The sequence below is a fragment of the Prenolepis imparis genome, unplaced genomic scaffold (genome assembly GCF_030444845.1).
Source record: "Prenolepis imparis isolate NDT839.2.m4 unplaced genomic scaffold, iyPreImpa1.0 SCAF_8, whole genome shotgun sequence".
Taxonomy (NCBI): domain Eukaryota; kingdom Metazoa; phylum Arthropoda; class Insecta; order Hymenoptera; family Formicidae; genus Prenolepis; species Prenolepis imparis.
The window spans coordinates 12,299,699-12,323,597 of NW_028141166.1; the positions used below are offsets into that span (position 1 = coordinate 12,299,699).

A 23,899-nucleotide genomic window follows, 5' to 3' on the forward strand; every position below is an offset into this window, starting at 1 on the left:
TCCAGCTTTATGAAAAAAGAGGAAGGAAAAAAATGCATCGCAAATGTGATTGAGCACCGATACGGTGGCGAGATTGGTCGGTGGTAGGGGGAGCGGGTGGCCGCCGTGGGGTGTCCTGGGTGGCAATGGGTGGAGGATGAGGTGGTGGAGACCAGTCGGTCGGTATAGGTGCGGCGAGGGGATGGTACGCGGGATGGTGAGCCATATAGGGGCCGGGAGGAAGAGAGGGGGTTGAGGGATTGGTCAAAGCGCTCGGTTGCCGGTGCTGATAAAAAATTACACCCGAAAAAAGTATCGCCGTTACCCCTCCGCGCCCCCGACCGCACCGGTCCACCCGTTCGTCAGCCCCCTACCGGCGCACCCCCGCTCGCCTGGCACAAGCCAGCCAAACCTCGGATATACATTATTCCTGCCGACCAACCCCTTTGCACGGCGGAACACTGAAAATTGTTCGGAAACAAATTCGACCTATCCCTCCCCCCCCCTCCCACCCCGGCGTTTTCCTCTTTTCTGGATCGTCCGTCTCTTCCGGTTGCCGCTTCTCGCGAGGTGATACTCGGCTGATTAAAGCATTTGCTAGGACGGCCTGACCTCGGATCGCGGCAAGAGCCAGACCGCGGTGTGGCCAAGTGATATTCCCCCGATTTGCAAAGGATTGGAAATCTGTTCGCGAAGACGAGAAATATCCGTGTAACAAGTTCAAGTTTAAAACGAAAATTATTAATTAGATGAAAATTATAACAAAAGATTTACGGAATATCGTGTAAATTTTTGTCCCGATTCTCGCGTGGAATGTGATTTCGTGCCAAATTTGGTTCCAATCGTTCGAACGAGGTGTGTGTTGGTTGCAATCCCGTTCGCAATTTTCTACCCGCGTACCGGTATTAGTTGCGTGCGATTGATGTCACTGATTCAAATTTGCCACCTTTTGAAAAAATTATGAAGCTCGGTCGTCGCTATAATTTAACCAGCATCCCTATATTAATGGCTCTAATAATTTTGTTATTACGTATATTTATTTGTCGCGATTCTCATATCGCATCAAATAGCCGCAGGTATTTTGAATATAGAAACGAGCTCTCTTTGATTGTGTAGTAATCATTTATAAGAAGGTCGAATTTTTTTTCATATAAAAAATCGAATTGAGCGAAGAGCGGACGAGTGAAAACGGCTGTAAATGTGAGCAACTTATTTATGTATCCCATTAAAAGCTGTCGTTATAGTTTCCTTTTATTTTATGCATCGTTCTCTCTCTCTTTACGTATTTGTCCGATATGTCTGATACGCTCCGAAACTGGTATATACCCGAATGTACGACAAATCGAAGCTCGCCAGGTATTATACAATACAATCGAGTATCGATGCCAATTCATGTATTCATACGTTTTAGTAACCGTCTAGCGAGATCTCTATGCGCGCATCAAACAAACGCGATTTAAAATTTTAATAACTTTGTCGGTCGACTGTAAACGAGATTGCGGTTATAATGTATCACAAAAGATTTTTGCCGTGGCATCAACATTATCTGGAGTCGTTATGTTTACTAATTAGTAACACGATATCTCTCTGCTACGCTTTTTGCAAAGCGGAATGAGAAAAGGAAATGAGGCTGGTTTGTAGAACTCCTCGCAAGTCTCGACTCGACGCGCGCGCACGTCTTTCTCTTTCTCTCTCCTCCCTGGTTAGAATCTGTCTGTTTTGTAAAGAAGTAGACGCAATTTGCACAAAAATAAATGTAAATTTGTAGACATGTAGCTTATATATCATTAAAAAGAATATTTTACCGAAATGCATGAATATAATCTTTTGTTATGTATGTACTGGATAAGTGGCTGTGCGGAGAACATCAAGAAAATATTTTTAATGAGATAAAAGAAGAACAAAATGAAATAATTGCGACGTAAATCGGCAAGTTAAGTTTTTATAATGTTTGCAAATGGAAAATAATTTTATATAATAAAAAGCAACAAGGATTGATACTCTAGGCGAGCTCTGTGCGCTGCTAATTGGAGAACATTAAATAAAGTATGTTTACCAGCAAGAGGTGGCACGATTGCACTGCGTAATGATGGCTGATTACTATTATTTTCACGCTCAACGTAGTTGTAGGTAACAAACACACGCGAAGAGCGTAAGGAGTGTAACGTCGAGTCATTACCTTCTATTTTCTACCGGCAATTGTTGTTCATATCAACAATCCGCATTTTATTTCTCCGATGTTTATATGTTTCAGTAATTGTATTATAACAATTACTACACATTGCTTTCCATTGTAAAGCATTAATCTAGTTGATTAATTTAAGATTTACGATATAAGTTTGTTTTTATAACAAATCTTTATCATGCAATATTGTGTTACCAAGATATTTAATATAGAAACTTTTTCGAATTTTATATGAAAAAAAAATTGATATTGAATGAAATTTTTGTTAACGAAAAAATAACTTCAATTTGATCAAATACTCGGCAGATGAAAAGCTGGTAATAGTTCTGCGTAATCCTGTATATAATAAATGTGATCGCGCAGATTGTGTCTCAAAGGCGGCGAGTGCGATTTAACTCGGATTAAAAATTGTTATCGGCATCTGAGTCTTTATTCCAAAAAATTTTGCGACTTACAAAAAAATTTAATGAGACGGAATTATAAATAATTTTTTGATTGTCGCGTGAATGTAATTTCTCATCGTGAGTGCAAGTTGTCTTACAAATATAAGCATGGCATAAATTGTATCAGAACGAAATAGTTGGCTGTGCAATGCGACAGCCTCCGCCGGACGGCTCGTTCGTTTTTATTTGCAGCCGGAACATTGCGTAAGCGGCACGGTAATACGTCATGCGTTTTATTCTTACGTCCTTGTCCATTCATGTCGGAGGCGCAAATGGCATCGGCACATCGCGCACCGACGTCGAAAAATTTCCGCAAATTGACACGTGAAGCTCAGCCGTGCCCGACGATTTCCGCGTACGACCGCGTAATTATGTAGAATTAATGGCACATAATGACAATATCACCTGTAATAACAGTACATCTCGCGCCAAATGTTAGATTCAAGTGAGTTTAGAAACACGTATAACATACTATTTTTTTCTAATTTTTTCTAATTTTTTTTATATCCGATAATAAATATATTTTCTCTTTTAATTTGCAAAATAGCAAGGCGACTATTGATAAAACTTTCTCTCATTCTTTTCTTTATGTCTAATATATATATATTCTTCGCGTGATTATAATTATCAGTGTTATTATTATAATTTTATTCGAGTGATTAATTGGATAAATAAAAAAAATCTTAACCATTGACACGATCGAAAGCTCACTTAACGCAATTAAAGAAACATTCGTTTCTGCATACCGAAATGTTGCGCGGAAATAATTCGCGTCGTGAAATATACAAATTGTACGGTACTTGATGAGATAAAGTGCGCCGTTATATTCCCGCACTGATATTCCTTGCCCCCTTCGAGGCTGAAGGCGAGCGGTGCCGGCTCAGGCTAATTGTAATAATTGTTATTATTCGGTGTATAATTAATGCTGCGGCTGCGGAGCTACCATCGTTGAGGTCTCGGACGAAAAGTTTAAGCATGGTGCCCGGGGGCCATTTGCATAATTAATTAAAGAAGGAACCGAGTTTTCAACAGATTTTCATGCCATCGCCGCCTCCTCGCCAAAGAGAGAAAGCCTCGGGATCCTTCTTCGCCAATAAGAAGATCACGCCACTAAGAGCTTTGATATTCTTTTCCAACTAACTAATACGCAACGCATCGTTTTGGTTCGCTATCTTCTTCTTTCTGTTCTTCGTGTCTGGATTTCGGTAGATACGACACCGATGAGCACCTAATCCTATATTTTTTCATTGATTCGTCCACTGTTCGTACCAGACTCGAGAGAAGCAGGGAGATACGAAACGTGGATGCTGGGGGTTGAGGAGACGAGGGGGCAAATGTAATTAATTATCCCAGTAATGACTCTGACTGATGAGCGGCTGGACAAGTCCAGCCAGGTCGAAATAGCATAGAAGTGGCGATGGCTACGAACGAGTGCTAGAATAGAATAATTTATACGACTCTCGCCAATTCTAATAAAAATTATTTGTTGAAATTCACGTAAAAAAATGCATTAATATAAAATAAAAATTGATATACACTCTGACCCTATTGGTTATCGAAACGTACTAAATCAATTGTTAAAGATGTATTTTCAGAAATATAATTACATCGAGCAATATGCTATTTTTTATTGTTCTTAATTGCGATTTCTGGGGCGGAAATATGAACGATATTGTTCATATATATATATATTGTAATTGAAACGAGAGAATATTTTTTTATATTTTGAAAACATTTTTTTCGAGTAGCTTAATACATATACCGGTAACAATCAAAAGTATTTGGAAAGACTCTCGATATGTGAACATTATTTTGGCATTTTGTTCTTCAAGCGCGAGTACGAATTGTTCCAATGATCAATCAAGTGTATTCGAGGGTCGTTCATACCTGTTCCTGAAACACCACGGTAGGGAGACAACGAGAGGCACGGAGCGGGGCTGTGCATGACAAGGTAGATTTATTTTTTTCACACCCCACGCCAGGACTCACCAGGGGCTGGACGAGGTGTTTTAATATTTTAATAGGACGGCGGAATGGCCGGTTTCGTGACTTGGCGTTTTATAATGATATTCTCCCCGCGTTCCGTTCGTAGTAGCAGGAGAAAATCAACGGCTTGGAATAACCCATTTCGCTGCCAACTCGTTCTATTCTCCTAAAATAACAAGACCTGCCCTTTATTTCGCTCCCTCCGATCGCCGTCGAAATATTCGTCGACTTAACGTGATTTATACATCGTTATTGCGCAAGAAAATTCTCAACTAATTAACGTGCTTTTATTAACAATGAAAAACTTATATAATTAATGAGGTAGCTTTAAGATTGGTAGATCGTATTATGGTACGAAAATGAATCATATTGCACACAAAAAAATATTACAACAGATGCTTCTGTAAAATTGTAATGTCTTGTTTCTCGTGTGATATATATAAAAGAAAATGTTTCGAAATAAATTATACCGATATCGGGATGTACGAATATATTATTACCGCGAGAATATATATCTTGCCACTTGATTTTTATTAGTAAAAACAAGAGATGGGGATCCGCGAGAGAGAGAATCGTGCTCGTCATTTCGTTCAGTGATACTCGCTGAATCATTCTGCATCATCGTCCAAACTCTCCTCTAACAATCGAACCGGCCTCGCATCATTCGCCTTCTCGCTCTCATTCGTTTCTCGTCGTTTCAATCAAGCATCGACAGTAATTTTATCCGGCTGACTTCTCACCTCACTACAAACCCGTTCGACCGACGATTCTAATTAACTTTCGTTAAGCTATACGCGCACTCATGATATTGTACGAGCGATAATAGTCGTCGCGATCATTCTTAGACGCTTATTAATGTGTAATGCGAGTAGAGTGAGTAAATCTGTGTATATTCTCTGTGTGTTCATGATTACATACATACATCTCGGCGCGATTGAGTGGAGATGGTAATATGTTTTGTCGCGAATCAGTTCCATATGCAATTCGTTTATAAACTAAAGGTCACTCGATAAATATTAACGTGACAAAACTATATATTTCTCCCTCTCTCTCTCTCTCTCTCTCTCTCTATATATATATATATATATAATTGATAATTTAACATAATTTGACATTTTGTCCGATAAATTTGTAAAGTAAAAATTCATTCTTTTTAGACTTAAAAGCATTACTGCTGATGAATATTATTGCGCAATCTTTTTTTATATTTTTGATTTTCTTACACATAGGATTTATATTATTACTAGAACAACACAAGCGCGCGCCATTCTTCGATTTTATGTTAAAAAGAATATTAAAAAAAAAATAATATAAAGTTTGTTTAAACTCGATTAATATTTTTTCACAGAAATCAGCTGATTAAAACGTTAATTTGCTAATTAAATTTTAAAATAATAATTAGTAAAAGTTATAAAATAGTAATAATATGTTATAATACCTTATTCTCGATTAATATTTGTTCTAATATTTTTTTCTAATATTTATTAATATTAAGTCATGTATCTAGTATCGCGCGCGCTATTAGTATGAAGTTGCCGATGTTTGTAGCTTCGGCCATTACCGAAACGCCGCGAGTATCAGGCAGTTGGAGCTGCGTCCCGCTGTGATTAATTAGTAAGCATAATCGTTAGAAACGATTTCTAACCTTTGTATTGTAATATTTATCAATCGCATATCATAATTTCAACATTAATATGTAGGCGTAATTGTTCGAAACGCACATTTCGCGAAAAATTCGATGCAAAATCTCTTGCCAACATAACCCAACTTAATCTGTTGTCGCGCGCGCGAATGTGTTGCGATCCGTGGATATATTTATCGTTAATTCTAGTTAGCATATTTATATTGTGTATGTTATAATGCGAAATAATAAGATTATTCTAATATGTATATGTATTTTATTTGTTACAGGTAGCATTGCGATACACAGTGCGATTCACGCGTCGTGTCGGGAGTGCCGTGTAAAGTTTCGGATAATCGTAATTATTCGTGTTTTCGCGAGTGTCGTGAGTGCTACGAAGGACCAAGAGAGGAGGAGGAGGCCCGGGGAGGCATCAGGCGACATCGGGGCAACTGCGAGGTATGCAAAATGAAACATTTTTTCTAAACTTGTTTATGAGATATTCGACACACACATATGTATTATACATAATTTGAATATTTCGTTTTCAGATCAATGTGCTGTGTACTACAACTCCGCTATTGCACGTATCGGTGAGTGAGAAATTGATTATCATATAATATTTCTATAGCGGTAATGACGGTATATATATGTTGAATATATAAAATAGTAACATATGTATATATATGTTGAATATTAAAATAGTAACATATGTTTTAAATAATATGTTATAATATCTTATCTGCGATTAATATTTTTTGACAAAAATCAGCTGATAATTGTCAAAAATATTAATCGAATTTAAAATATTATAACATCCCTTTCTAAAAAAGACATGTTAAGTCGATTCTTGCTAGTATTGGTGCATCTTTTCCGATGCTGATTAACTGTTTCGATTCGCATTGTGCGTTATATTCGTAGCATCGAGAGGCTGTCATCGCGAGGATTAGTAGTTTAATAGTTTGTTCAAAATAAAATTAAATAAAATAATATGTTTTAAATTAAATAATATGTTATAATACTTTAAACCCGATTAATATTTTTGATAGTTAACAGCTGATTTCTGTCAAAAAATATTAATCGAGTTTAAAGTATTATAATATATTATTTAAAACTAATATCATTATTTTATTTAATTTTATTTTGAACAAACTCTCAAACTGCCAACCTTCGCAATGACAGCCTCTCGATGCTACGAATATAACGCATAACGCGAATCGAAACAGTTAATCAGCATCGCGGAAAAGAAGCAATAATACTTGCGAGAATCGACTTAATATGCCTGTTTTAAAAAGGATGATTCTCTTAGAATTAATAAATATAACGCGCATAGAACATTTTCACAACATAAAATTAAAATTGAAGTATTTTAGTTTATTATGTACGTTGCATTACCCTGTTATAACGCATCCCGTCATCATCTGATATGCGTTCGGCGAAATGTCGATCAGAAAAAAAATTCGCACAGCTGAGATAGAAACGCAACTGACCCCTCGAATATTTCCCCAACGGCGAGCAGTTCGAGATTGATGCGTTAGGCAAACAGCGTAGGCGCGTCCTCGTTTGTACCGGCGGACACGACGGTTCGCAATTAATTGCAGGTAGAATCGTTAATGCCGCCTAATTTCGCGGAAGCACAGAAACGGTCCAAGCGAAAATTACGATTCGTTAGTGCCGGCGATTTTTGTCGGACCTGCTAGAACCGTAGCAATCCCGGATGAAGCTGAATGCAAACTTTGTCGTGAACTTACCATCGTCATGCGAAAATTAATAGACTCTGGCAATGCATTATATATTATAATAATCGTTAGAGTGCTCGATTTTTTTTTACTTGTCCTTAATGTTTCTGTGTCGTACAATTATAGATTCGTGAGACAAGCGTTAATATTTTAAAAATTCTTGTATCAATAAAAGATGGGCTTCTATAAAAATCTAAATAATTATAGAATAAATATTTTAGAAAAATTTAACTCATCAGAGATTTTTTTATTCAATAATATACGGCATTACTTACGGCATTGATAAATTGTGAGATGTCTAAATCGGTACTATTACACAGGTGTAGAAATAATACATATCTCGCGCGGATAAATGATCCGCCCGTCTATTCGTTCGTTCATTCGAGCGAGGTGCATTTTTACCGGGCGCATCGAAAAATAGTCGACGTTATACTTATCAGAAATACGAGATTCCGAAGTTGGCAGCGCGAAACACAATATAAACGATAACGAGATTAACGGTGTATCAAGCGAGAAAGAGCGAGCGGGCGGCCACGCCAAAATTCGGATCAGACCAGTTCGGTATTAACGATTCGACGATCGAGTCGCTCGATGCAGCTGCAACCGCATCCGATTGAAGCCGAACGTGGAAAAAAAAAGGAACAGGTCGGCGCAAGGGGGGGAAACGAACCAGTGGGTGGAGGAGAAGGATGGGGGGAAGGGGTGTAAGAGTGCGAGGGTGGTCGAAGAGCGAATTTGTGAAGGCACGGGTCGGCGGGGGAGAGGCGGCGGCAACCTTTTATAATCCGGCAAAATGCGAAACGCGCGCGCCATTTTAATCGAAATAGGTTTTCGCCCCGAAAAAAAGTTCGTATTTAGAGGGAACGAAATGAGTTCACCTCCGGCACGATGAAAGACCGATAAGCATAGCTGATTTATACGAAGCACGAGCGAGCCCAACCGAAACCGTCCGCTCGCTCGTTCGTTCATTCGAATCGAATCTTCCCTCGCCAAACCCGGGCGAGATTCCATTGGGTGCGCTTACTATACGCTAAAAAATACGTGAATCTCTGCGCATACATTGAGATATGTTCGTGCGTGTTTGTACCTATCGGCCTACGCGAGTTTCTGGAAATGTCGAGCGAATTTGTCAATTCCCGAATTCGTAAATATCAGTTTTCTGCGTCCCACTTGTTTGCATTTATCTTTCCCTCATTTACAGATATTGTATATAACATCTTTATTGCAACTATAAAGATATCAATCCGCTAAAGAATCCGTGTCATTAAATGACGCGTCGGACTCTCGAGACTCTGAGAATTTTTTTTTATATCGATCGGTTTTACGAAAAATATATATACGCGAAAATATGGCATCGTGATCGTCTTTAATTCAAATGGCGCGATAGCAACGCGAGTTTCAATAAAAGCCGATATTTTTTAGCACCGTGCTGAATGCAGGAGGCGAAAAACACGCGCGTAAATCTGCGCGCACAAGTGCACGACGAGTTCTTTCTGCGTATGGTAACCGGGTTAAAGGGGTGGCGGAAAGGGAGGAATAGAGGGATGGCGTGTGCGAAGTGTGTGCGTGTGTGCCATCGGTATGCCGAGACACAGCGGGAGAGTCACGAGAGGGAGACGGTTTTCAATTTTATTCGACGAACGCGAACGGGAGGGTACCGTCCGGCAATTTTGAATCTAACTGGTTATCCGGCCATCGTCTACGCAAACAGAGAGTGATAGACAGAGAGAGAGATGAGCGTTGATTTCGTCGCCGTTGAAGCGTTGTCCGTAGAAATTAGAAGAGAGATGGTGAAGATTCTAATTCGGAAATCTCGCGCGTACGCAAAGATATTCGTATTCGAGGTGTCTCACAATTTATTTTCATAAAAGAGCAAATTGATAACAAAAAAATGTCAGACTGTCATTAAAAAATAAATAGAATGCAAAAGAATGCAAAAATAGTATCCAAAATATATTTTAAATCTTACGCGAGCGAAAACAAAAATGCGAAAACGAAGTCTTTCAAGAGTCCCAGATATTTGCCATTGAATGCTAGGCGACTTGAACTTGGCCGCCAGGTTGAAAGTTTTCTTGTTGGAACGGCGCCTCCGCCGTTGAGAGCGAAAGCTCACTCGTCTATTTCTAGCGTCGCGACGCCCCTTTCTTCCTGGCGTCCCGACGTCGTCAACGACGGTAACGACTACAGAGTCACTGGGTTAAACGTATCAGACTCAGTCACGCTCGACAAAATATTCTTTTAGAATTTTATTTCCGTTTCCTTTTCCTGATATTCTCAAATGCGCAATTTTTTTCTGGAAAATTTATGACAATTGTCTTACGCACAAATGTAATTTATAGTTAATTATATATTAATTCTGAATCAAATTTAAATTTTTTTTAGCTCACAATACAAAGTAAGTCTTTTTTCACGATTTAATTTTCTATATTATTTTAAAAATGAATACTGCATTTAATTAATTTTTCTATATAAATATTTGAACAATTATAAAAATATTTTTCTATATTCATTTAAGATAAATTTTTTAATAAGTTTTTGGTCGCTCCTGCGTTTCGAAGAACGATCGATTAACAGGAAAATCCGACGTCGCGCAATTATTTGTCATTCGCAGCGCCGTGTGCGCACCATTAGTTAACCTCGGCCGTAGATTTTCGATTCTTTTTTTTACGCCACTATTCTGTCGCTCGACGCAAAGAGGAAACGGAGAAAGAGAAAAAGCGCGGAATTCTATGCGCCGAATGACGCGTTGCGATGCGACGCGTTCGCTCGCTTATTCGCGCCTACATAGGCCCGGTTATGAATATGCATTTTCCTTCGTTAAGTATGTGCAGATTGCGTCGCGATACAGTGGACGGCCGTTCATTATTGTCGGTAGCAGCTACTCGCAGCCATCGCGGTAGCACCGCGACGCGACAGCAAATCCGTAAGCGTATGGTGGTCGAAATTTCGCCGTGCAATTAGCGTCCGGTGGATGACGATCGCAGAATAGGCTATCAGCTTTCTACTTGTCCCGTTCGCTATTAGCGACAGTCATCGAATTTTCATCGTTTGCGAATCTAAGACACGATAAGGGAGAATGTAATTATATCCAGCCTATCAAATAAGAATATTAATTAGCAAAAAATTTTTTAAAAATATAATTTGATTTACTGTAAAACTCTAATCGTAATTTTTTCGAGATTAAATTTGTTTTAATCATCTTACTCTCTTCGAAATATGGCATAAAATACAATATACAGAACGCACGATTCGTTTTTCGCGTCGGAGTATAATTTTATTATCGTCAATAATAAATATACATATGTGATATAAAATTCAATTCGGGGGTAACTATTCGATTCCGAACGGTTGCATTCGACGTAACTCTTGGCGAAATCGTTTTCAACTGCGAGAGCCGTATCCAGAGTAAAAGGGGAAGAGGACGCGAGAACGGGATGTAAATAGGACTAACTAAAGTAAAAGAGGAGCGCGGAGAGACCGCGCTTACGATTCTCTTGTTTGTAATTATTCATGAACAAAGGCCCCGATAATTGCGCTGCTTGATTGCACACTCGTGTACCGATGAGCTTGGCCGAGTCTTCTGTAACGTATGGAAATTAATGCCATATTTTTATTGTCGCTGTGTTCCCCGCGTTGGGATAATTTGAGGAATGCGCCTGAGGCTACCCGTAATACCTTTTAGCGCGAAAACGAAAACAGGCATCCCAAGCCTTTCTCGCTGGCTGTCGCCGGGCATTTTCGCGATTGCCTTCGCGAATTATATGACATGAGCGCAAAAACGACGGGCCAGAATCACTTTGTACATTAAGTTAATTATCCTTTGGTGTGCGTTTATTCAGTGCGTTTGCTGATAATAAATTCGTAGCGCGGCTTATATATATGCGAAAAAATATTTAAAAGATATATTAATCTCACTTCTAGAACTCTGAACATATTGTTTCTTTTTTTTCTTACGATTGATTTTTATTAATTTTCTTCTTGTCAAAAAAATGTTTACATCATCTTAAAAAAAAGTACAAAATAATGTTTCTTCAGTTACAATAGCGTCGCATCGAAACATTGATTTACTTCCCGAAACTCGTCAATTTAGGAAGACAATATGTCATTTTCCGTTGATTTTCATCGAGGAATTCCGTTCGATGCTTCAATGAACGGAACTCGATCGAGAGAAAGAGAGAGAGAGAGTGAGAGAGACTCCCGCTCTGCCCCTTCATTCTTCAATAATGATTTAGACACGAACGAGTCTTCCCTCTCTGCCGGTGCGAGCGCACGTGTCCTAATTACTACGAACGATTTGCGCGTGGCCCCTTTTGTCGCGCGTCACGCATGCAGCCGGAAATCTTTGGCGTTCGCGCAGCGTGGAAGCGCGATAAGTAGTTTAGTTGTACGCGTGTCGTCACATATATACAGAACCGACGCTCTCGCTCTCGGCAAGTGCGAAAGCACGAACACGCGAGAGGAATACTTGAAGGCTGAAGTAAAGCGGACGAACGTGATATAAACGGGAAAGGGATGACGAGACAGGAAAGAGAGTGCGAGATATAGAGAGCGGTATCGCATTAAGGGGTGAGAGGAAGGAGCAAAGAGATGGCTCTGGAGGGTTCGCGTGTTGCGTGGGCTCGCCCCCCTTATTCTGCAAACAATGCCCCATATCGTCTCCATAATGAAGGCGGCTATAGGTACATGCATGCGCGTCCCCTCGCAGTCTAGTAATAATGAGTACGCAGATTATGCGTGGTGATTGGTGCTTATATATATATATTCTACCCTCTGGAAAGGAAGTAGAGATATACATGGACGGCGAAAGCAGACGATGCGATAGGATCTCGGAAAGATAGAAACGATGAACTGTCTATGCCGAGTCCTAAACTTAATAGTTGATCCTGATAGACGATGAGGATGATTTCGACTCGCCCGATAAAAAAATGCACCCGTCTCTGCATAATGAATTATACAGTCGAGCGATTCCGTAGCTGCGTCGTGCATAAATTAGTAATGAACTGTAGGCAAATGATATTACGACGTGCATGTTGACGGGGTATAAATGTACCGGGGAAAATCGAATCGTCGCGCATGCAGACTACGGACCCGATATACGGGCAACACTAGCGTGAATGCGCCAATTAGAGTATCGAAGGATTCCACTGCTACTGCCGAAACTCCGGAGATTCCTGAAGGACCTCGACGAAGGTATTTGTCCAACGTCATGCTTGCGGTGCTCGTTCGAGTAACGATTCGATTCGAGGCTTCGAATTTGCATCTGTCGCGCTGTATTGTCCATCGCGCCTGTTTACACATTTGACCCGGATTGTCAAGCTAAAGTTCGTATTCTCTCTATTTAGACACAATCGAACTTGATTAAGGATGTTGAAATTAACTTCGAGCCGATAGCAGTATCAAATACGGCTCACCGAGCACGGCGTGGTGAGGAGAGAGACCCACGATCGCGATCCTATTGATCTTCGGACGTTGAATTTCTGGACACGACATGTATTCTCTATTAGATAGACCGGTTAAAAAAGCAATTTATACTTGAGATAATTAAGACATTAAAAAAATCGAGAAAAAATCATTGTTACTATTTATAAGCCCAAGTTTCGTTCATCCACTATTCTTTCGATCTCTGGTGACTTGAAAATTAAAAGATCCTAATATCTAAATGTTTATCTGAATTTTAATTATTACAACCTAAGGCTATTACCACATTGGCGGCCGGATTCTTGTCCGTAAAATCTTACGAGTCGAGTGTCGGTTCGCGATTTTCCGAAACGCGAAATCCGCAGCATCTCACGTGACGGTCCATTTGGTCGGCGTGATTTCGCCTCCGCGATAGCCGGGGCCGTTTCATGCCATCTAAACGACCCCCGACGCGACGGGGTGTGCGTGTGCGGGCGCGACACCAGTTTTTTTCTCGCATTATAAATTCTCTGCTCCGGACAGCAGCTCCGGTTTTCCGCGCTTTTGCCGACGACACGCGGATGGCCGCGTGCTCACACATACGCCCACTACGTATACCATATATATATTCGCGGGAGCGGAGACGCATGGCGAGTCGCGTGATTCGCACGTGAACTCGAATTCATGCGTCGGCCGCATTGAATTCGCGGATATTCGGAAAGAGGAAAGAGGTGGAGAAGAGAGCGGCGGATGAGCAGGAAAGAGGCAGGCGGGGTGAGAGCAAGAGCAAGCACGGGGCGACGGCAGGCATCGGCCGGAGAGAGGAGCGCGGATTCCGATTGAAGTCAATACTTTTTCAGCCCGCCAAACTTCCCCTTGTCCTCCTCACCCTTCCCGCCCCTACTACCGTCCCTCTGCCGTTCCGCGAGCGCGCTCGTGCACTCGCACGCACGCACGTACGTACATACGTATGCACGCACGTATCTTCGTTAATAATATACGCGGAAATCTGATTATTTTTCTGCTTCCCCGTTTTAATTCTGAACGATTTTTTCGTTTCTCCTCACCCCGTGCTCCCCGTCGCACCCCGGCACCCTCATCCCGCGCTTTCGCAGCACGCTCGGTCGTGTGTGCGGTTCGATGTTTTTACGCGGGGTAAGGTCCGATTGGTCGGCGTCCGCTCGCCGGTGGGGTGGGAAATGAAAGGTCGGCCGTTCTCGAGCGTGTGTGCACGTACGTACGTAACACACGTGATCATGATGGAACGTGTGCTTCCCCAGAGAGAAAGAGAGACGGCGAGAGAGAAAATGAGAGAAAGAGATCGAGGGAAGGGGTGAGAGGGAAAGACACCCAACGCGCGAGCGATACTTGCTGAAGCAACACCGGAATCGACACCGTTCGGTGCGATATATGTCGGTGAACACCTTTGGTGCTCCTTGGTTTACCTCGTGTCTTTAAAGCATTCGCAGCCTCTGGTTACGCAATCGTCTCTCCCGCTACATTGGACTTTCGCTTTGTGAATTATTTCGAATTGCACCGCTTGCTTTTATCTCCCCTATCAATAATTTTCGCGTCAATCATAATAAATCGCTTTGCGCATACAGTGTACAAATATACCTCTTTTCCGTCAACATCTTATTTTTTTTATAGTTTTATTTCAAAATCATCGTATACGCAGAACGATACCAGAGAGGGAGAGAGGGAGAATCTACCCCTTCAATAATAAGATACGCAGTGATAGAAGGGAAAAATTATATTTCTTCCTCTTCACTGATGTACTTAGGGATGATAAAGAGATTCAATTGCCGCTTTATTTTTCATTATATTTTCATCGCGGATATATATATTACTAGCCGCGCGTGTGTTACGTAGTTGGCAAACTATAACGCGACATACCATCGACCGCTTTGACATATTCCTTTTCATTTCGCGTTCCAACTTTTTCCGCTTATCGCGCTTTGCCGTCCGAAGGGAGAATCCGCGTTTTTAATACTCTAAAATCAGAAATTAATGGAATAATTTTAATTCGCCGCCCTAATGGACTGTCCGTCCGGTTCTCTTTATCAGCGTCGAAAACGCCGCATACTCGGTGCTGATGTCCCGGCCTGTGTAAGAGTGGCACACACGCGTCGCGTTGCGTCCGCATCGCCGCTAGCGGAAAGATCGCGGATGGACGGGGGTGGAGGGAGGGGGAGGACGGATAGACGGCGATGGCTTTTTTCGACGGACAATAAAATTAATTTCGTTCGATTCCGATTAACTTCGTTTGTAATCACGCGAAAAATAAACACGCACGAGAAAGGATAATTCCGCCGTAGTCGTACTACTGCCACCCCCATTCCACCCTTCTCGTCCCCGCATCATCCTTCACCCTTTCCCTCTCCCTCTCTACCCTTCCTGGAGCCGCGCGCGAGAGCAACTCTGCGTTTCCACCCTTTCCATTTGTCCGCTCGCCTGTCCATCCGTTCGTCCGTCCGTACGGTGGCAAACGTACGGTGACCGCGCGCTCTTCTCTCTTTCCAACAGATGTACAAGTCGCGTCAAAAGTCACATTTCCTCTTTTGATTACAGATTCATCTCGGAGTAAACTCTCGAGATCGATTTTTAATTACCGACCGCCTCCGATAACGCGGATTCATTTTTAATGTTATATGTTTTTTTAATCGGACTTTAAATTAAATGCGGTCAACTGTCTCAACCCCAATTTTCATTATCTATATATCGGTAATATATTATTAAAAAATCGCATTAAATCTTCATCGTTTCGAGATTTTTCAAGCTTATTTATATACTCTTGAAACCTATATCGGTGCAAAGTTATTTCCTACCAAATAATAAATTATTTTGCAATTAAATCTTTAGTTCAATTTTTATTATAGACTAATAGTCTAAATTTTTCATAAATCTTGTAATTGAACAAAAGAGAAAAGAATGAGCATCACTTCGTGATACATCCTGTATATTTCTGCATCCGGACCGCGAGCGGACCGAAACGTACCGAATAAAAAGCGACGAGGGAGAGAGAGAGAGAATAGGTGGCCGGGGGTGGAGGGTCGGAGGGAAAACGGAGTTAAAAAAAAAGGTAAAGCAGACGCGGATGAACTATTAAAAGGCACGTTCGAGCGGACGCCACGGTCGGGGGTTTTCATTAAAATTCTTTCGATCTTTTAACATTTCCAATCGGTGTTTGTCGGAATATCGAGTTCTCGCGCGGCCTGGTAAAAATGTAAACGACCGCGTCTGCCGTAACGCGAGCTCAACGGCCGAGTTAATAAGCATCTATGCTAGATAGATAAGCATCTCTTTCAATGGATGACTTTTTCAAGTGTCACGATATCGAGACCGCCGGACATTTAGCGAAGCTTCAGAATTATTTCTCGTAAGCGTTTTCTTTTAACCGCACGTTTCTCTCGAGCTCATTTCTTTTTTTATTAAGAAAAATTTTTAATTAAAATTTTTTTTTCTCAGAGTTTCTATGTAATTAGACAAGCAGTACGAAATTTCTTTGAGAAAGTTTTTATACAACATATAAATGTACTTGTGATATATTAAATCAGAAATTGTATTAATAATTTATGACTATATAATAATTGACAAAGAAAGGGAATATTGTCACTGCGAGTAGATGATCCGTAGCGTCAACGATGAGCAAATTATCATTTTCGATGGGTAACGCGAGCCAGTGAACGATGACCCGAAACAGTCATCGAGAAAGTGATGAACTCGAATTCCACCCTGATTACCAGCCCGCGCTCCATTAACTCGAATTTCGTGCGAACCAATCGACCGTACTAGTCATCGCTGTTGTAACCCTTTCAAATAGCAAGTCCTTCCTACAATTACCGATTTGCGTGCACGTGCTTCTATTAGCGTAACAATTTAATGTAAAGCATATTTTACATTTTATTCACACTGCGGATATATGTATATCGAGCTCGCTATATATAGCAAACATCGAAATGTACAAAATCAACAGAGAAACCAAGTGCCAAATATATATAATATGAAACGATATAAGCAACGCAATTTCGTGCCCACTGTATTTCCAGTGTATCATAATTTGGATATACATATATCTTTCTACCGAGAACGCGGTCTTCATTTTACATCCAATGAAACCGCGAATACTTCAACTCATTATAATTTAAGAATCTCACAATTTTTTTGATAAGATTTTTTTCTTAAATTTTCCTTAAAATTAATTTCCTCCAAAAGGAAAAATCATCACGATACAAAACCCGAACATAAAATCGATCGCTCTAATATATCATCGTTCAAATCGTCTCCTAATTGTCCTTTAAAGACATTATTGTATACTCAGTCCATTGTGATCCTCTCGCTTAGGCTTAAAGCTCATAAACAGTATCACGCACGAATTAATTGCGGCACGTTACTCCATTTAACCTAAATCGCGCGAACGCCGCGTATAAATCATTAAGCATTAAGCGTACTAATTACATCTGTTCCTAAGCAGCCACATTAACGAGCAGCGCTGAACTGGTCGTCTCACCATTCTGAGAAGACGGAACGAATTTAATACGCGGCATTACACTCCCGTTGATGCTGAACGATTCTCGGAATTACTACAAATAGGTCAAAATGTATTCGGGCGCGATCTAATATCGCGAGCGTTCGCCTCTCTCCAAGAGATCGCGGCTTTTCTTAAATCGGGCTAAAATCGGTCAGCCTGATCGATCAAAGTGCTAAAATAAATCCGCGGATAAGAATATATAAACGGCAGGAGAAAATGTCGTAAAGTAGATTGAATTTTATCGCCGTAACATCTCGTTCCGAGACGCCGATGCATATGCATGCATACATTTACGCGCGCATCGTGATGCATCGCGACGCATCGCGAGGGAAAAAACGCGTACGAGTTAAAGCGGTCCGTTACCGCGCGCGTTTTTTTCTCCGACAGCGTGTTTCGTGGGCACGGTTGGAACCGCTTCTTTCCGGGGCAACACGCCCGCCGCGCGGTGGTGAATCATTATTTATTTTTGTGTTTCACGCTGTCAAGTGGCGGTGAGAGAAACGAGCGAGGGAAAAAGGGCGCGGAGAGAGAGTGGGAGAGGGAGGGAGGAAGAGAGAGAAAGGACGAAAGTCTGATGGAAGAGGATGCTTCGCCGCGCGCCCGCTCGAGTAATTATTACGGATTTTCCGGATCTAATTCTCCGGACGGTAACACGACACAATTCACTCACGCAGATTGCGCACGAGAGGATGTAAATTCCTGTCAGTCGGACGGTCCATTTCATCTCCTCTTTTTCGCCGGAGCTTCTAACCGACACCGAGGTCGGAGAGCCGGACGATTATTCGGTTTTCCACTTTCTCCTCGTCTGTTCTTCACCCCCTCTCTCTCTCTCTCTCTTCCTCCCTCTCTGCCTCTCTTCAACCCCTTTTCTACCCTCGTTTCGCGCCCTCGTGCCTCCATCCGACGCTTCTTCTATCTTTTAAAACCGTGATTTTACATATCTGGCGCGTATCTTCCGACGAGAATCAAATTTCAACTTTGATTACGGATTACATTTATTAGTATTGTTACATGTATATTTTGAATCATAAAAGAAAATATTATTTATAATTCTGAAATTCTAACACGTTTATCGTAAATGTAGATACACATACATATCAAGTATAGCTGTTAAAAGTATTTATTTGAATTATTATAATATTTGGATTATCATACATGTAAGCTTATTATTATGAGCTTAAAATAATGCAAATTTTACTTGAACGCCATTGTTGGTCGTTCAAAATATTCGTACCTGATTTATTCGCGTTTTCATCGGTTCTGAAATATCCCGCTTAAGAAAGTAGATCCATATTCGAGGCTATCTATTTTTATCCGAAACGGATGATTGGGCAACAACACAAACATATACGAGGGATCGTTAGTGTGCCATAAGGCTCTAATCGTCCACGAAAAAAAAAATAATACTACGATGTCAGTCGCTCGATTTTATCTCCCCTCTTCGCGCGCAACCCCTTCAGATACTACACGTTAAAGCTACACACATGCCGACTATGCGGTATAATTATACCAACACTTTCATTCGTGTATTTCGAATTTCGCTTTGCTCGGTACCAGATACTAAATCAGGTGATACCTGTCCTCGGAAAGATGCGATAGCACCACCACCACATAGTACCATTGAGTGTTTCGCGTGTTGTCTAATTAAACGTTCTCTCGGCTCCGAATATCATGTTCAACCAGCTGGATCTAGATATTATCCAACCGAGAGTATATGCGTGCGTCAACGCATAACGCGCGCGAGACGGGGGACGATTGTGTGCGAGCGGTCATTAAGGATGCCAAGGGCCACTAATCGTCATCAGAGACGTATTCACCGGCGCGGCGTCGTACACAGAAAATAAAATTGCCTCCCCACCCTGGGCGTCGGTCAATGGACATAATGATTATTTTCTGCGGTATAATGAGCGCAGCCGCCGTCGCCGCCGCGCATCGTTGTGTCTACGCGGTGGAAAGATAATAAAAGATTCAGGTCAATAGCGGTGTAATGAGGTATCTGGAATCCATCAAGGATTCATACGCTGAACATACATAATAAAGACCGCACTGGTTAACGTATAGGTACGTATAGCGCGAAATGCAATTTACGGAGAATGTATGCGTGGCGAGTTTGCATTGTGTGTGTACTTGTATGTATATACGTGTACGATCGCGAAATGCGTATCAGCAGCTTCACTTAGGATTGTCCGTTTCCAGCGAACCGTTATTTGTCCGTGAGATAGAATCGTATCTTTGTTACATCTATGTATATCGCGGTTGTCGGATAAAACTCTCAGAGCTATAAACAGCATAAAAAGGAATTATTTATTGCGGCGGATTGCATTCTCAAAAGGTGGATAACATCAATGGTGATAATGTCAACTAACGTAATTTACTCGCGCACAACGCCGCGGCCGCAAATTGAATCGCTTGGACTAACCGCATCGAAATAAATGGCGAGGTCGCAATTTAATAAGGACCAGTCACCATCTTCCGGTGATTAATTCTTGCTAAAAAGTTTTCAGCAACTTTACAGACTCCTTTCTCATGGATCTTAACTTCTCGGAGTCATTCTTGCCAACCACCAACCCCCTCGTCTACCGGCGAAGTAAACTTTTAATCCTCTGCTCCCCGAAGAGAGCTTTCCACCCTGTAAAACAGTCGGCAACGACACTGTTTCCGTATTCGATACATTGACACTCGATACTTTAATTTCTAATTGCATCATTATTATTTGCCACTCTATTTTCATTCGCATTACTTTTACATAATACCGAATCGATCGATTTTAATTTCAATGGTTATTTACCGCGACGTGTATCCCTTAATTTTTATCGAGCCAATTTGATGGCGCTCCTAATTAAAGACAATGAAAAATTTGTTTAGAAATTTTACGATAAAATAAGATGTGTACAAAAATATATTTGTTTTTTTTCTATTAGATATTTAATCGATTATTATATAGACTTATTGTTACATACATTTTTATCGATAAAAAGTTTGACGCTTGCAAATTGTTCTCAAAGTAACGCCTTGTATCCTTGGAGAATGGAACACGAAGCGGACGTATATTGAAATCAGTTGCCAACAACTTGGGCAATTATAACGATAATTGCGACATACATTATGCTAATACCGTGCACCATTTGTCCCGTTTCGGAGTCCGTTCTCTCTTTATTCGCGCAAAGTTCCACGAAAGAAATAAAATAGAACTTTCTAAACAACCACTCGGCATGCGACGATCGATCTCTTTTACACACACGCGAGCGATATCATATATGAATGTGAGAAAACTGTATAATTAATAAACTAGGTATCCGTTCACGAATGAGGAGTACGCTAGTGATAGATTTATCTAAACGGTCGTTTATAATGCGACTTCGATTACGATTAAACATTTATACAGACAGAGAATATTTACGATATACACAATCGTTTTCTCTATATTCTCTCATACCCTACGAAATTTCCGATAATATCGCGAATTAGCGCGAACAAGAGATAAGAAAAAATCCAAGCAAGAATGAGACGCGCGCGCTTATGTTTAACATTTAAACGTCATGGATCCGCGCTTCGATAAAAAGCATTGAATGAAAAACGAGGAGCCGTAAACCGGCTTGCCCAGAACCTTCCGATATTTTTTTTCGGCGGGATACAAGTTATTACGCGACGCTTGGCTCAGCCCCGTTTGAAATCCCCGATGCCATTAAAATAGAAATGGGAAAGCCGGCCCTCCCAATTCCAGCATAATATTGTGATTACGATATGCACAGATGCTTCATATATATATACATGTATATATATATATATATATATATGCATATATGTATATATATATATATATATATACACGCGTGTACATCCGCGCGAGAAACTTCGGACGAGAAAGGTGCCCGGTACACATTCAATATCAGAATCGGCCCTTCGCGTTTCCCATGCATTTATTCCTGCATAAGCGCGATCCCGTCTGCATCATAATTTTTTTTTTGTGTCTAACGTATATTTGAACGACAAGACTGCAACATTTCATCTTCTTTCGACCAACGGGACCTCTGATAAAATATGCACGTACGTTGTAATAATTAATTTTCGAAGCGATGTCTGGATTTTTAATTATAATACGTTTTAATAATTTAATTACAATTATGTTTTAGAATAAAAGGCAAAATCACGTCGATAACATATGGTTTTGATGATTTAAAATGCAATTTTAATAAATTAGTTCAAGTAGCCAAGGGCACATATTAATTCATATAATACGTCATACGCGGTTTGCATATCTTTCTGACCAATGTATACAAAAATAGTGCGATTGAACATTATATTATTGATTTATGCCAAGTTTTATTATCGGATACAAAAATATGTCTCGGAGTGGCAGCTGCATATTCGCTCTTGTTAGAGGGGTTGCTTCATGCTTGCCGTGTGTTTATTCCTGCCCGCGTCAGTCTGTCGTTATTCCTCCAACGCCTAATGTATGTTTCAGCAACACATATTCTACCGCATCGTTTTAAATTTCACAGCACATCTCCTGAAGCTTGCATCTTCCTAACAGGCGTAATAAGTGTTGCATATCAACTTTCATGATATATCGAATTTCTTTTATTTTCTTCAAAAAAATTCAATCATTGCAGGTTTCATTGAACAATTTTAATTCATCAAAGTTCTGATATTTTGAGAGTAAGCTGTGCGAGAGAAAAGGATGTGTATTTAATTCTATTCGTAACTTACGTAAGACATACGCATATATTTATTCCATTTTTTTTTTCGTTTTTCTTTCACTTGCCAAATGTCTTCGAGAATCCGTAGAATTTGCAAAGAATAACGAAAGAATATGAAAAAGGGAAAGAGAGAGAGAAAAAGATAGGTCGCGGCGTTTGAAATACATGGAATACAAAACAAAACTATCGCTTACGCGCACAGCATCACCATAAATTCTAAGTGTATGGCAACGTAGGTCGTATTTGCGCGTGAGATAGTGCTCGGAGTGGAGAATGTATCAAAATCAGGCGCGAGGTTGCTTTATGGACGGGAACGCTCGTAAATACGCACTTCTGGTACTCCTGCTCCGGTATACAGAACGGCCGAGACTCCGTAGAAACTGCCTGGATAGGTTTAGCGATAGAGAAAGGGCTACGAAATAGCTTCTACGGGATGCTAATAAAAGATAGAACGGACCAGATAAACTTGCGCGAGAGGGCGATATCGCTAGAATCCTCGCTACCGTGCCACTATTGTTTCGAGCATCGTTTTCTGACCGATGAATATAATTGATTATCGAAACATCGAGATAGTCCGAGCTTGACTTTAAGTTTAATTTTGGCTTCTTAAGGTCATGGCAAGAAAAACAATAAAATGTAAGATGATTGTTCAATACTGCTTACGTGACTTTCTATGTGTCATTGCCTTGAGATCTAGTTACAGAGACTCTGATTATAATTTCCAATATAATCGCGATTAAACTATTTCTCTTACTTATCTATATTCTAAAAATAAAATCATATAGTGGAAAGAAAATTACAGGCGAATTATTAAACCGGGTTAGTTAACGCAGATTTTTGTAAACCAGAATGTAAACCGTCGCGAATGCATATTAACTTTCGTTCAAGCGAGGAGAGAAAATAATTTTATTACGGCATAACGCAAAAAAAACGTATATTACCATCCTGTATCTATCAACAACGAAAATTAAGTTAAGAGAATACATATCGAACACATTAATACAAATTTTTATTATTTTTTTATCTTGGCAAAAACATCTCTTTTATTGCAAAGTAATTACAGCCTGCATAATATATATAAATGTATCTAAACCGGTAACCCTTGTTTCCATGTGTTTCGATGAAAAATTTGCGCTCTGTGTTTAAAAATTAATATGAAATTTTTTTATTACTTTTTATCTCGGCAAAAAATCTCTTTTATTGCAATATAAAATAATTACGTATTTTATAAAAAAAATTTTACGGGAAACGGGATATGCTACGATCCAATCCAGAAATGAAAAAGTTGATCATATATTAAATATTGCCCGGTCGAGTT

The 23,899-nt window shown here is 40.3% G+C and overlaps 2 protein-coding genes across 5 annotated transcripts in view; one reads left to right on the forward strand and one right to left on the reverse strand.

Annotated features, from left to right (window-relative positions):
* The window catches only part of LOC145940024 (uncharacterized), a 298,072-nt gene that overhangs the window by 83,772 nt on the left and 190,401 nt on the right, over positions 1-23,899 (forward strand). The window contains exons 6-7 of the mRNA XM_083044795.1: positions 6,505-6,673; positions 6,766-6,807. Of these exons, the coding sequence (XP_082900921.1) occupies positions 6,505-6,673; positions 6,766-6,807 (211 nt within the window). The remainder of the gene's footprint in view (positions 1-6,504; positions 6,674-6,765; positions 6,808-23,899) is intronic.
* The window catches only part of Pdm3 (POU-domain protein pdm3), a 115,981-nt gene that overhangs the window by 68,509 nt on the left and 23,573 nt on the right, over positions 1-23,899 (reverse strand). The gene's annotated exons all lie outside the window — the stretch shown is intronic.